Source organism: Clarias gariepinus, chromosome 13 (genome assembly GCF_024256425.1).
Source record: "Clarias gariepinus isolate MV-2021 ecotype Netherlands chromosome 13, CGAR_prim_01v2, whole genome shotgun sequence".
Taxonomy (NCBI): Eukaryota; Metazoa; Chordata; class Actinopteri; order Siluriformes; family Clariidae; genus Clarias; species Clarias gariepinus.
In genome coordinates this window covers 30476238-30491053 of record NC_071112.1, presented here as the reverse complement: position 1 = coordinate 30491053, position 14816 = coordinate 30476238, and the positions used below count along the sequence as shown (strand labels likewise).

General features: G+C 37.7%; 1 protein-coding gene across 1 annotated transcript; it reads right to left on the bottom strand.

Annotated features, from left to right (window-relative positions):
- Nucleotides 1–9366: 9366 nt before the first annotated feature.
- On the bottom strand, nt 9367–10785 carry gja10a (gap junction protein alpha 10 a). Its single transcript, XM_053509681.1, has one exon. It carries the CDS (start codon nt 10783–10785, stop codon nt 9367–9369), a length of 1419 nt encoding a protein of 472 aa, XP_053365656.1.
- Between the last annotated feature and the right edge of the window lie 4031 nt (nt 10786–14816).

Genomic DNA, 14816 nt, shown 5'->3' with positions numbered 1-14816 from the left:
TGAAGTGTAAAGTGCTCCAAAGCAAGTGTCTAGTGTTACCAATTTCAACACATTAAGTTAATTGGATTGGAAAGTTCCAGGTATACCAGGGGTCAGTGCATCCACTGAATAATAATGCATGTGATGATTTTAATGTGTGTTAACATCATAGTGTTTATTTATTTCTCTTTTTTCTGTATGTAACTCTCTGTTTGACTCCCAACCAAACAGAACATTTCCCTTACATTAGAATGTGAGTACGTTTACTCAGCTAGGAATTTGCATGAGGTGTTAGGGCACGAAAAAATAGTATTAGGTGACCATTTCTTTGCAAAACAACACTGACATAGATCAGCTAAAACATTATGACCAGCCAATTATTGAGCAGGTCGACCCTTTTTAGCAACGGGCCTTGAGTTTTTTTATTTTGTTTATCAGAACCAGCATTAATTATTTGCAGTCCGAGCTGCCGTACAGGAGCTCTTCTATTGCAACAGACTACACGGGACAGCCTTTACGCCTCATATGCGTCTGTGAGCTTTGGCTGTCCATGACCTCTTCTTTTGCCAGGTCACCGTTTTTTCCTCCTTGGAGCACTTTTTGTATGTCCTGACCACTGCAGACCAGGAAAATCCCACAAGATAAGAATAAGGTTGGAAAGTAAGGATGATCACCTGAGCCATCGCCGCCCAAGTGCAGCACACAACCTGTGTGCTTGTTGAGGCTTGTTGAGTATCCAGCATCCAAAAAGCCCTGTATACTGGGAAAAAAATCCTTAGAAGAATAGACTACACACACTATAACAAGGTTATACTCCTTGGGCCCTAACAGGATAGATAATATACACTATACGGACAAAAGTATTAGGCTAAACCTGTTATTTATCGACTTTAGGTGTAATCAGGCCCTTCAGCCCCAATGAAGGGTAATCTTAATTTACATTTAGGCATTTGGCAGACGCTCTTATCCAGAGCGACTTACAAAAAGTGCTTTAATGTTTACATAATTGGATACATACTTACACTGGGTTAACTAGGTTAATAACTAAGTAATTACTTATAATAACTTGGTTAGTCCAAGTAATTAATGCTTCAGCATTCCAATATATCTTGGACAATGCTATGCTTCCAACTTTGTGTCAACAATTTGGGGAAGGCCCTTTTCTATTTCAACATGACTGTGCCTCAGTTGTTGTTTCTCAGCAGTTTTTGGTCTTGGAATGTTGCTGAATGTGAAACCCTGGGGGGATTTGTAACAAACAGCAATATCAAGAATGTGCAAAAGGTACATTTATTAATGGAGGCTCAAGTTCTGTGGTTTGATTGGTTGCACAGGAAAAGTTAAGTTCATTAATACATTGCAAAATCGTCAGCAAGTCATGTTTCATCTACAAGATTCCTTCTTTTGAGGTATACTATATGGAAGCAGAAAAAATGGGCAAGCATATGGATTTGAGGGACTTTGACACAAGCCACATTTTGATAGGGACTGTGTCAGAGCAACTCTAAAATGGCAGCTCTTGTGGTTTTGTGAGATGTTCCTGGTCTGCAGTAGTCAAGGAAAACCAGTGAACCAGCGACAGGGTTATTGGCAGCATGGGGAGTAAAGGCTGGCCAGTGTAATCTGCGTAATCCAGTAGAAGAGCTACTCCAATTCCTAAGAAGGGTGATGTTCCCATAGTTCCCATAGAAAGGTTTTAAATGAAGGGAACGCACAGTGCATTAGTGTTATGGTGGCAGAGGGGGGACTATTCAACATCGGCCCAAACATACAGACAAAACCCTTGTAGAGTATGCAATATCATCAAACCGTGGATACCTGACCATAGCAACCATATATGAGTCTTATCCAGATTTTACCACAAGGTTCAGAGCACAGAATTGTCTAGGAGGTCTTTGTATGCTGCTGAGTTAAGACTTTCCTCCACTGGAACTAAGAGGATCAAACCTATTCTAGCATGACAAGGACAATGTGCACAAAGCAACATCCATGAAAACATGGATTGCCACAGTTGGGCTGGAAGAACTCAAGTGGCCAGCACAGAGCTCTGTCCTAAACTCAACATCAGTGCCTGATCTCAGTAATGCTCTTATAGCTGAATGAACACAAATCTCTTAAGCCATGTGTTAAGGTTTACTGGAAAGTCTTTCCAAAGGGTGGAGGTTATTATACAGTAAATACAAAAGTGGGACTAAATATAATAATGGGATAATGGGATGTTCAACCAGTCATGTAGTGTAAATAAGAGGTATGGTACTAATATATGGTTGTGAATTACAGTAGTGCTGTATTAATGGTACCAACATATGTTATAAATGTACATTATAAATGTGTGGTACTGGGAACCCCTCACTGAAAGGTTCATGATGGTCAATAGACTGAGTTACAGTACAAAGTACTGTATACTTATACAAACTTAAGTAGGAATTTCAAATTTAACCACTAGGCCACTAGGTTTATCTAGACGCCAATGCAGTTTATTACGTTATCAAGCAAGGCTTCAAATCTTAAACAGCAACAAGGCAACTTTCAGAGACATACATTTCAATTCTGGTAAGATCCTGCGGTGCTCTTAGGGTATAAAGTTGGTGACAAGAGAAGACCATTAAGAAAGGCAGTAGTTCACTCTTAGGGTATAAAGGGGCATCACAAGTAGAAGAAAATGCAAAATATAATATAGCTGTTTGTAGTAAATGTATTCATTCATCTTTTACTTATCCCTTATTCATCATCTACTTATCCTGTGTACAGGTTCTCGGGGGCATGGAGCCTATCCAAAAAGACTTAGGCATGGAGCACATACACAACCAACAATTAGGAAATGCAAATTAACATAATCTGCATGTCTTTGGACTGTGGGGGCAAACCAGAGGAAATCCACCAAGCACGAGATAACATGCAAACTCCAGGTTACTAACCACCAAGCCACTTTGCCGTCTGCTTGTAGAAAATCTTGGACTTAAAGGCAAGACCTGTGTGCTTTAGTAACTCTTGCATAAAGAACTATTTCCTGGGCCTCAGGTGGGGATTTGGTCTGATGAGCCAACACCACAGGAGCAGATGATCTGGTTGAGAGTGCCATTTGGGGCAACAGATCTAATCGGGAAGGAAGCCAGCATTGTATAATGACACTGAATCCGAATCCGGGCTCTTGTGTTCACCTTGAGGGGAACAGGCGGGACTGAAGCTGGAGCAGTGCACAGAGGATTGTGGTTCATCAGTGTCTTCTGTCCAGCTAACTCTTTGTCTTAGGGAGAACCAGAACCAGGGGGAACCGTAGCACTGTGCTGACTTGGCACTTGGTGTGAACTTCACTACTGTCTCAATCAGTAGGAATCTTAAGACTATGACTATTTTAGGCACAAATGTTCTCATAGAAATGCTCTTGAGTAATGCAATTCAAAGTTTTTATGGTGAAAAACTTATTCTTATGCCAACACAACCACATTCCTTTAACCTGCGAGAAACATCCTGACCTGGGTCCCACACACACAACCATCAAGATGCTGATATATTTCTTTCTCTCTGTGACTGTGTGTTTTGCTAGGGTTATTTTTTCCTTCAATTACATCTTATAGACCAGACCCTATAAGACTCTATTATCCCGAACAGCATGTGCACTGCATTTTCATTTATTTTAAATCACTGACTCACTGCAGATATGAGTTTATTTCTGTCGATTCTTGGAGGATGTAGGAGCAGACGTGAGCGTTTCCATGGCGATAGGCTCAGAGACTCTATCTTCTCAAATCTTTCTTCATTTGGCAGAAGACACACACATACAGTGCACACATGTACACTTCGAGAGTTTGATTGGACTGATTGGTTGTTCTACTTGTATCACTTGACATAATTTCTGTTCAGACCAACTGCCTTCTGAAGCCACATGATTCCACTTGTTTTTTTTTTGTTTTTTTCCTGATGTAGACTGACCAGTTTCACTTGAGGCTAATTATTTCCATTAGTGGATCACTATTGGTGAGCAGCATGGTGCAGCCCATTAAAATTGTCCGCTCTCTAAGCAGTATAATGTCAGTTCATGCTGAAGTGCTATGGTGAAATGCATTTTCCTTTTCAATACATGACAAGCACAGCTAAGAGGCTATGATTGCAATGATGGCGTAATAATCACAGAAAACAGACAGACAGACAGAAATATGAAGGCTTTTAAATCCGTAGCAAAATACTTCAACTGATTTTATATTGCATATTAGCAAGCACAAACATATGATTTTATACCCATGGCAAAATATTGTTCCACTGACAGATTTTACCCCCGAGGTCCAATTTAGACCCTTGTAATTGATAAAAATTTATCTTTTCAAGGTAATGTTTAATCTAAGAAACCATTTATAGTGTGTTAAACAATAAAATATTTTAGCAATAGTTGTTTATTTATCATTACACAGTTTATTTTACAGTTTACAGTATAAATTATCATATATACATATTAATAATGTACTCTCAATCAATAACTTGGGTAACAAGGTTATAGTGTCATCAGCTAATATCACAGTAGCTGTACACTGAAAGAAAAACGCGAATAATATAATGCACATATTTTCTTCCTGTAATTTTAAGGAAATTTGCATAATTTGACAACTTGATTTCGAATAATTCATAAAGGTAGATATGCTCATGTATCAGGGTCGAGTGAATGATGGATGACATTTTTTATAACCTGTAATGGATCTCAGTGAAAATGACACTTCAAGCATAAGATATTAGGCTAAATCTAAATATGTTACTCAAAAACGTAGGTTTCTAAGAATTAATGTATGTTGCCTGGCCAAAAATTATTAAATAAATAAATACAATTTAAAAAGTCACCACCTGGATTTAGCTAAGCAAATAGGTGAGATCCTTGCGCTATATACAGTAATTACTGCAGTGATTAACGATGTCCAGCTGAGAACGTGAAGTTATTTACCCCCAACTGATGCAGTGAGGAGCTTCTCATTGCTTAAACAACCATGTCCAAGACATATCCTGTAGTCGTGGCACAGATGTTACTCTGATTATGAAGGGTCAAATTATTGTCCCGCCTCAAGCAAAGCAAACAACTAAGGGTTAAGAGTACTAAAATTGGGTTATATATTGGGTAAAATAGTGGTGAACCATCATATATTGTAAATGATCATGGTCAGAGATCACTGAAATGTTTGGTGAAATAGTGAAAGTAATAGCATTAGACGGCGTGTTGTGGTTAGCATTGTCCCCTTGCACCTCCAGGGTCTGGGTTCGATGTGATGGAGAAGGCTTCACGCAGCCTAACAAAAGTTTAACGAAATATTAGTGTGTGTGACCTTTTTTTTGTTTTTGCCTGAGCAGTGTATTCCATTTATCCATCCATCCATTCATCCATATATCCATCCATCTAACAACCTCTCTAGTCTAACTAGGGCCCATGAAGGCCAGTGGTGATTACTACTATATTTATCCCCAGTTGTATGTCTGTGGTAGGACAGTGTACTTTACAGTGAAGGGTATATGAAGATGTTTTCTATGTGTTTTTGTTTGAAACAAGCACTTAGGTTGTTGCACATTTTCAAGTGCTGCCTCAGAAAGCTTTTCTGCCTGATGGGGCTGTTCAGGTCTCCAGACGCTCATGATGATGTGAGTGACCTCACCTCACCTTTCCTGTCTAAACGATAAGCCCTACTTTAGTGTTTTTAGAGAAATGAAATGACTGGGACACGAAATGGTGTCACTGAAAGCCCCAATCTGTCTTTGTAGCCTTATTATAGAGGTGGAGTGGCTAAATATAGTGCTCAAGTACAACACCTGAGCACTGAGGAGGAGAACGTGAGAAGAAAGAAAATATATATTATATTTATTTATTATATATTATATTCGCCTGTAAAGCACAAACATGGGGTTTTAGCACAATGCTGACCTGCCATGCGCTTCCCTTAATTATTAGCAACATTATTATTCTTAAAGTCTTGGCTAATCAGCTACTTTTATTCTAAGGGAAACACTTTTTTAGATGTAAGATAGATTTCTAGACTTCAAAGTGTTCTTTGAAATACTAGTAGATATTTCCAAGCCTTTTATTTTTTCCATAATTAAAACAGAAAAACTTTTAAACAGATTTACAGAAATACAAATACAAGTAAGACTGCAGCGCCATCTCGTGGTCAACAGTCATAATATCACATTACTGCCTTTTTACTATACTGTACATCACTCATTTACTCATTGTCTATACCGCTTTATCCTGTGTACAGGGTCGCAGGGGGCCTGGAGCCTATCCCAGGAGACTTAGGGCACGAGGCGGGGTACACCCTGGATGGGGTGTCAATCCATAACAGGGCACACACACACACACACACACACTATACATGTATATACAGTAATATACCAGGGCTGTTTATGTCTAATCGGGACTTTGGATTATGCAGAATACTCCCTTTTTCTATATAATCCCTGCTACACTAATGCACTTAACCCAGTGTTGGGTCTGTGTGCATGGACATCTCGCCATGCTTGGAGGGTTTCCTCCGGATGCTCCGGTTTCCTCCCACAGTACAAAGACATGCAGATTAGGTTAATATTTTTTCTTTGTATTTTTGGAGTGTTTGAAGAGAATAAATGACTGTATATTATACGCTAGAAGGGATTCAGATTATAATGTCCCAGCTTTTCTTATTTTCTCTTTCTTTAAATCAATAAGACCAAAAAAAAGTTCAGCTCTGAAACTATTAGAGCTCCTCTGTCCTGATGACTTTTATTAGTGGAAAACCTACAGCACCTTTATAAAGCACTGACACTAAGTTTCCATCCAGAATGGTAAAGGTCTTGTTGCAGAAACTTTAATTAGGTTCTTTCTTCATATTTTATTATTAAGGTTATATAATATATATATATATATATATATATATATATATATATATATATATATATATTATATTTGTAATTATTAAAATTTGTGGAGCAATATGTTAAAAATTATTATTGTTTTTTTTTTTTTTTGCATAGTTTAGCCATCTGTTGGCACACACCATATTAAACCAGTTTGGTTGAAATTCAGATGTACAGTATATGGAAACACTCAATATACAAGAGTTGTTCAAGTCAAACCGGGACTTTTGATTATGCAGAATAACAGAACATAGTTATGAGAGGTTAAACACTCTTTATTTTTCTATACAATCCCAGATACACTAATGCGCTTATCCCAGTGTTGGATACCACACATGTCTGCTTCACATCTGAAACGCTGGCTTCATAGTGAGAAATGTGACAGGTTTGTTGTCGTATTTCAAATTTTGAACCATAAAATGTCAGATCAGACTCAGATACCAATGAACCAAACTAATCTCCCCCAAATTCTACTGATAGCACTCTCTTTGAAATACCAAAAACAGCTGTGTATGAGTCGAAGGTTGAAGAAGAATCCATGAAAGATCTACCTATCTAGATCTATCTACCTGTCAGCTTAATTCCTGATTCTTCTCTATTACGCCCTGGAAACAAATTCAGGACTCATAAAATAATGTAAAGTATTTTTTTTTTTTTACTTTTTGACATTTCTAGAAATTCGTGTGTTTGTTTTTTGTTTGTGAAATGTTGTGAAATAAAATAACGAATATATAAATAAACAGTGTATACACTAAAAAGATTTATTTTGTTCAGAATTGCAAGAGCCATACAGAGCATCAAGGAGACCTTTCTGATGTTCACACCTTCCTCTATCTTCAGCCATGGACAGTGATTTAAAGCTGCAGGGTCTGCGATCTTTTACGGTGTTTCTGAAAAATGAATAAAGTGTATAGCATTTCAGTCTTCTGCGTTTCAGGACATCCCCTCAGGACTTTCCGCTGTTTTAACCAGTTCCTTCTTATCGGAATCGGGAGGGTTATATGTGGTTGATACCCCGGCGGCGTGTCCTCTAGTCCTCCGGTTCTTTTTGTCTTCCTTATCACTTTTTCATGATGGAAGAGATATCCAAGAATACGCTCTGAAAGACAATAATAGTGTGAAAAGTTGGGGGGAAATGGGGTTTCGTATTAGTCAAATCAACCTATCTTCACCAAATGAAACAGACATCATTATACTCTACATCACTGTTATAATTATGGCTGCAGATCATTTAATCATATTTTAATTCCGTACATGGTTTTGAACCAGAAATTGGTGGGTTTGGTGGGTCAAATGTGTCTGTTAAATGTTAAATAACAGGATGTGCTGGATTAAGTGCCGTTTTTATAATTTACTGAATACACCGGAGCCATGTTGCTAATTAAAACCAAATTTGCATTGAGAAATGTGATGTGCTGCTCACACAAGACGTGACAGTACTGTATATTGGCAATATATTAGACTCCTAATCATGAATATATCTGAACCTGAATTTTTAAAAGTAAGTGCCTGTGTTCTTATACTCTTATCGTTTCTACTCAATAAAACAAAATCTTTCTTGGAGGTGTAAACAACATGCAGGTTTTAGGAATTTGAATATGGAGCCAAGAAAATTGACTTAGGATAGTGTTTAATCGGTAACTTTCCTCACATACAGTAGGGATTGAGATAACCTTTGGTATTAATTTGCGAAATTTATCCGCCGACTCCTGAACATGTCACTTGCTTGTTTAGTTGGTTCATACTGTGCTAATAAAACTATTTACAGTGGTGGGAAAAGTACAGTATAAAGTACTGCACCTTAAAATATACAAATGTACTGAGCTTGTATAGTAGCCGTTAATTCATTGTAAAAAAAACTTTCTCTTTCTCGCTATACACCTATAACTTTATTAGCCGTGTCACAAGGCAAACACATAATAAACACGTATATGACCAGTACAGGAATAGTCAGCAGGTGCCTCTGTGGTTATGTAATGCACTGGCATGCAGAAGTGTAGTGCAGTAAAAGTAAAGATATTTGCTGTACAATGTAGTGGAGTCAAAGTTAAAAGAATCTTTTAATAAAAATGACTCAACTAAAGTACAGATGGGTGAAAAACTTTCCTTAGATACCTTTCCACCACTGGATACTTTATACTGTAGCATTTAAAAGATTAGTTAATTGATAACATTAATATAACTAAGGACCTTATTTTGATTAGAAACTTTCTAAGTTTCTAATAAATGATAAAAAAAATTATAAATAAAAAAAAAATGCAGAATTCAGGTTTAGGGTGTTAGGATGAGAACAGTTTGGAATAGTTAGGAATTCATCTGATTCAGATATAGAGTCAAATTACTGAGACGTTATGAGCTACTATTGTCATAATACCAGTAAAACCCAAAGTTTCATGATTAACGACTTAAAAATATTACCCTTAAAAAATAACTGATCAGTTTGTGAATTTCTTTTATCAAACTCCTCTGTCTTACAGTAGTCACAAGCTACTCACAGAAGACTGAATTACAACAGCTGAGCCTCTAAACCAGCAGGTCAGTGGTCGTGTGTCTTTTGGCTCTACTTGCCATTGACATCCTCCGTCCTCCTGGCGGTGGGTTCATGGGTAGGTTGTTAAGTGAACCGAGCTCGGACTCCGAGCTCCTGGTGCTGGGGCAGGACGGGCTGGGCGAGGCGCTGTCTGAAGACATTCGTGCCATAAAGCTGGCTTTCCTGGGGTGATGGTACAAGTCACTGTCTGAGGATTCTGTGCCGTCCTCGGTCGGCTCAAGGACATGGCTCGATCGGTGCATAATGTTACGAACGCATCCTGGTATCTCACCATGGCTTGGCCGTTGAGTGAGCTGACCGTCATGACTTTGTTGGCCCGAGTTTGAGAGTTTGCTGTCTCTACCTGAACCAGTGCTGCTGTCCGGAGGCAGGTCATCATTTTGATCATTATGCTGCTCCATCAGACTATGAAGACGCCCGTTGTGGACGAAGCCTTGGCTGTCTTGACGTGTCGGAATTATGCAAGACACAGGAAGAGTCGTACCTGCAAAGACGCTGTGTCTCTGCTCAGCTAGCATGGAATTTGAACCCATGTCGGGTAAACACAGGGGGTCCGTTGGGCCGGACTGAATGCTGATTTTTGCCTTTTTGCTCAGCGATAAATCAGCCATTGCTGCTTGCTTTGCTTTGCAAAGGATGTCATCCTCCGTGAATTGCCAGCCAGATAAAGCCTGTTTGATTTTCTTTGTCCCCAAATGAGATATCTCCAGTAGGTTAAGGAACAGAGAAACACCAGCAATGACTATCATAAAAACCATGAAGATGGTCTTCTCTGTTGGTCTGGACACATAACAGTCCACAGTGTTGGGGCAAGGCACCCTGTCGCACTTGAACAAAGGATCCAGCCCTATTCCATATAAGATATACTGGCCCGCAATAAAGCCCACCTCCAGCACGGATCTGGTCAGGATATGGATGATGTACGTGCGTAGTAAAGAGCCTCTCAGAGGAGCCTTCTTCATTTTTTTTTGCTCTTCCAACTTGCGAAGTTCTCGCTCCAGACGCTTGTGCTCCTCGAACAAGAACTCTGTCTCTTCCAGCTCAGCTCGAAGTTGATTTTTTTTCTTGTGCCTCTCCTTATCCAGGGCTCTGAGACGGTACAAAGCGTGACCCATGTACACCAGCGAAGGCGATGAGACAAAGATGATCTGCAGAACCCAAAAGCGGATGAGTGAGATCGGGAACGCCTGGTCGTAGCAGACGTTCTTGCAGCCTGGCTGCTCAGTGTTGCATATGAACTCGCTTTGCTCGTCCACCCAGACGTCCTCCGCCGCCACACCGAGCACAAGCATCCGGAAGATGAACAGGATGGTGAGCCAGATTTTGCCCATGATAGTGGAGTGAATGTGCACCTCCTCCAAAATGCTTCCCAACAAATTCCAGTCTCCCATTTTTTTTTTTTATTTATTACAACCGCATGTTCAAATTATATTAAAGTGTAAAAGTATGTTCTGAGTAAAGCTTGATGTAAAAATTTTTTTGCTTCAATGTCTTGTTGATTCATCATGGAAAAACTAGCAGGTTTTTGTCAAAATCTATAAAGGATCAAGACAACATGTACGATTTTTATCAGCATTTGCAAATCCATGTCTTTACAAATTATATTATAAAAACAGGATTAAAGGTCTTCAGGGCGAAATTGAGTTTAAAAAAAAGTAATAAAAAAATAAAAATAGAATCCATGATAACTAAAACATACAGTGTCCTTTACCTTTCTTGGTAGGAAGACGATCAAAAACTCAATCCAAAAAAAACCAAAACAGCTATGAAGCTGTAATACGAACACAGTTTCTCTCCATGTGCATGATGTTGGCTACAGCGAATGCTCCACACTCTGGCTGGGACGCAAAGTTTACAGGAAAAGAAATTGATCTGAAAAGACCCGGACAATGCCCAGTGGCAGATGCCAACCAACACTGCAGAGTTACTGCCAACTGAACAATTAGTGATTGTCCTGTGTCATGATCTGATCATATTGGATCAATTCAAGAAAGGAACATCAAACATACACAGTACAGTTTATGTACATTTCCTAATTATATCTGATTAATCTCACATGTTACTGTATCTATACAACAAAATGAGTTATTAATTATATAATGTTTCTCATCAGTGTTGGATGAAGACTTTGGATGAGACTAAACCTGGCAAGCCTCAGTGGCATAATAATAATAATAATAATAATAATAATAAGTTTGATATGAACCTGGCACATTGTATAATGCATACTCTGTAGAAATCATTTTAAATTCTAATCATGTTTATTTCTGGACTGCTTTGTTCAGTTAAAAACCAACAAAAAGTGAAAAAAAATGCCCTCCATCAAATCAATGTGAGCAAGTCAGCCTGTTATCCTGATGTGCCCTACGTTGGATACACACTCATGAAACGACCAGCTGCGCCTCGGGCGTGTAATTAGCTTTCCATCACCCTCTGACAGAGTCAATGAAGGATTGATTAGATTTTCCCTCGTGAGTGCCAGAGGTCCTGCTGGGTGACCTCTTACACAACAGCTTTACAGAGATTTGTAGAAAACTATCAGTTTGTCTTTGCTATGTGGATGCCCATGCCCATCAGATCTAACGGTTCTGACTGAAAGAGAAAAGAGATAGGATGAAGAGGTTGTCTAAATAATGCCGCGGGAAGCCTTTAAACTTACACTACCGCTCAAAAGTTTGGGATCGCTTGAAATTTCTTTGTTTTTGTTTAGTGATTTTTTTTTTTTTTTTAACATTCTACAACAATACTGGCGATTTCTATGAAACATGAAGGTCTGCTCTTCTGGAGCAGTTCTTGCAAGAACAGTATTGTCACAAGTGCATTTGCAAAACCCATTAAGCATCATGAAACTGTCATGAAAGGTCTCATGAAGACCTTCCCAGTTCAAACAAACAAGTCCAAAACTCATTTAGAGTCAGAAATCACCAATTGACAACCAGCACCTCAGATTAGAGATGTTCAAAAAAGATTATTGCATATGATGGACGTCTTCGGAATTGTTTTACAATGTATAAAGAAAGAGAAAATCAGGAAAGACAATGGAATTAGAATGTGTGTCCAAACTTTTGACTGGTACTGAGCAGTCTTTCTTTTAAGTTTACCTGGTATAAGAAGACACTGGACACAAGGTAAACGTGATCCGGATTTGGGATTCTCAGTCTTCTGGGGGAATGTCTATGTCAAGATTTGAGAGGAACAACAAAGGTTCCACACAGATCATAAAACATCATTCTGGGACATTTTTACATTTAAATAAAACAAAAACTAAAAGACTTTCAAATCACATGAGGCAATGTTTTATTCACAATATAAAACATAGAGAACATAACAAATGTTTAAACCTTTACATTTTATCCAATAAATGAGCTCATTTCAGATTTGATGCCTGCTACAGATCTCGAAAAATAGGTGGACGGGCAACAAAGGGCTGAAAAAGCAAGACATTTTGAAAAGATTCGGCTGGGAGAACATCTACAGTAGCATCAGGCCTGTAACATGATTAGCTATACAAGGGATGAGGGAAAAGGCCGAAGACTCCTGTAGATGGTTATTCCACCAGTGGTAAAGTCATGAAAGGACTCGCTGTGGAGAAAGGTAGAGAATTATAAATGACGTAAAGACCTCTAAAACACGGGTTTGGTCCTCACGACATGTTTCTTGTTTCAGCATGAAAGCATATTTATTCGATTATTTTTCTCGAGCTGTTTCCTAAACCTTTAGCTGATGCTCTATGCAGGTAAATGATCAACTGTTTAACTGTTTTATAAGTCATTTAATTAGACAGCTATAGTGCAGTTAACTCTAACCCTAACCCTACAGTGCCATCCAGCGTCCCTGCACACAAACACCAAGTGCTCACTTACTCACACATCATACTGTATATACCGCTTGTTCCTGTATACAGGGTCACAGGGAGCCTTTTCCAGGAGACCAGTCCATCGCAGGGCTCAGCAAGTACTGTATGCTCTAAATTCATTAATTCATTGAGTTATAGAGGGAGCGAAGCCTATCACACTCCACAGAAATATAAAATGATTTATTTTGAAAAGAATGCAATTTTTTATTTAATAATATTTTTTAAGAAGAACTTTAAAAACTTAAAACTTTTAGGATTCAAAAAATAACTAAAATGTATTTTAAACATGTGAAAAAAGTACCAAAAGTAAACAGTACGTTTGCTAGAATTTATTTATTCTTTTTAATATCAACTCATATAATTTTTAAAATAAACAAAGAGTAAATCAATTTCTTTATATAACCTAAAATAAATAAAAAGACAGGCATGTATTTTTGTGGAAATCACAACATCAATGGACAATACATTTAAAAATAAAAATTATAATAATAATAAAAAATTATATATAATTATTAATTTAAAAAGGATGAAAATTTTGCATTACATAAATAAAACATTTACTTTAAACATAATTACTTTTAAAGATTATATTTAAAAAAAAATAAATGAATAAAAAAACAGTAATTGTGCATTTTAATTTTAAAAGATAATTTTTTGGCTGGGGTGGATATCATTTTCAAAAGTAAAATAATATATATAATCTATACTATTTATGGACAAAATAAATTTTAATTAAACAAAATGTGTGTGTGTGTGTGTGTGTGTGTGTGTGTGTGTGTGTGTGTGTGTGTGTGTGTGTGTGTGTGTATACCTGTACTACTATTTAAAAGTTTGGGGTCACTTTTTTTCATTTTTATTTTTTTGTACATTTGTAGAGGAATGCTGAAGGCGTCCAAAAAATGCATTAATCTCCCTTAAACAGTTACATTTAGGCATTTGGCAGACGCTCTTATCCAGAGCGACTTACAAAAAGTAAGTCTACAAAAAGACTTACAAAAACAGTTAATGGTGAGATGTGTCTAATACTTCTGCTCTGTAAAGACTTTATAACGCCTCTATCCTGAGGTGCTGTTAATTGGTCATTTTTCAGGCTGATGACTCTAAATGAACTTCTCGTCTGCGGCAGAGGTAGGTTTTGGTCTCGCCCTCCTGGGACGGCCTTCATGAGAGTCAGTTCCATTATGATGCTTGACTGATTTTGCAAATGCACTTGACAATACTGTTCTTGCAACTATTACAGAAAGGCTGACCTCTGTGTCTTAAAATAACAACTAACTGTTACGTAATTACCTAATTCCAGATGTGTTATTTTATAAAAACAAAGAAATTTGCAAGTGACCCCAAACTTTTGAACGGTAGTGTATATACTCTATATACACACACAATACACACAGTATTTTTTAAATGGTCAAATACAAAAGTTTATTTTAGGGGTGTATATACAGCACGTTGTTGTTGTTTTTTTGTTGTTGTTTGTTTGTTTGTTTTGTTGTTGTTGTGGGTTTTTTTACAGCTACTTTATGCACGTTTCAACCAGGTTTATTATTTATTTATTTATTTAATCCT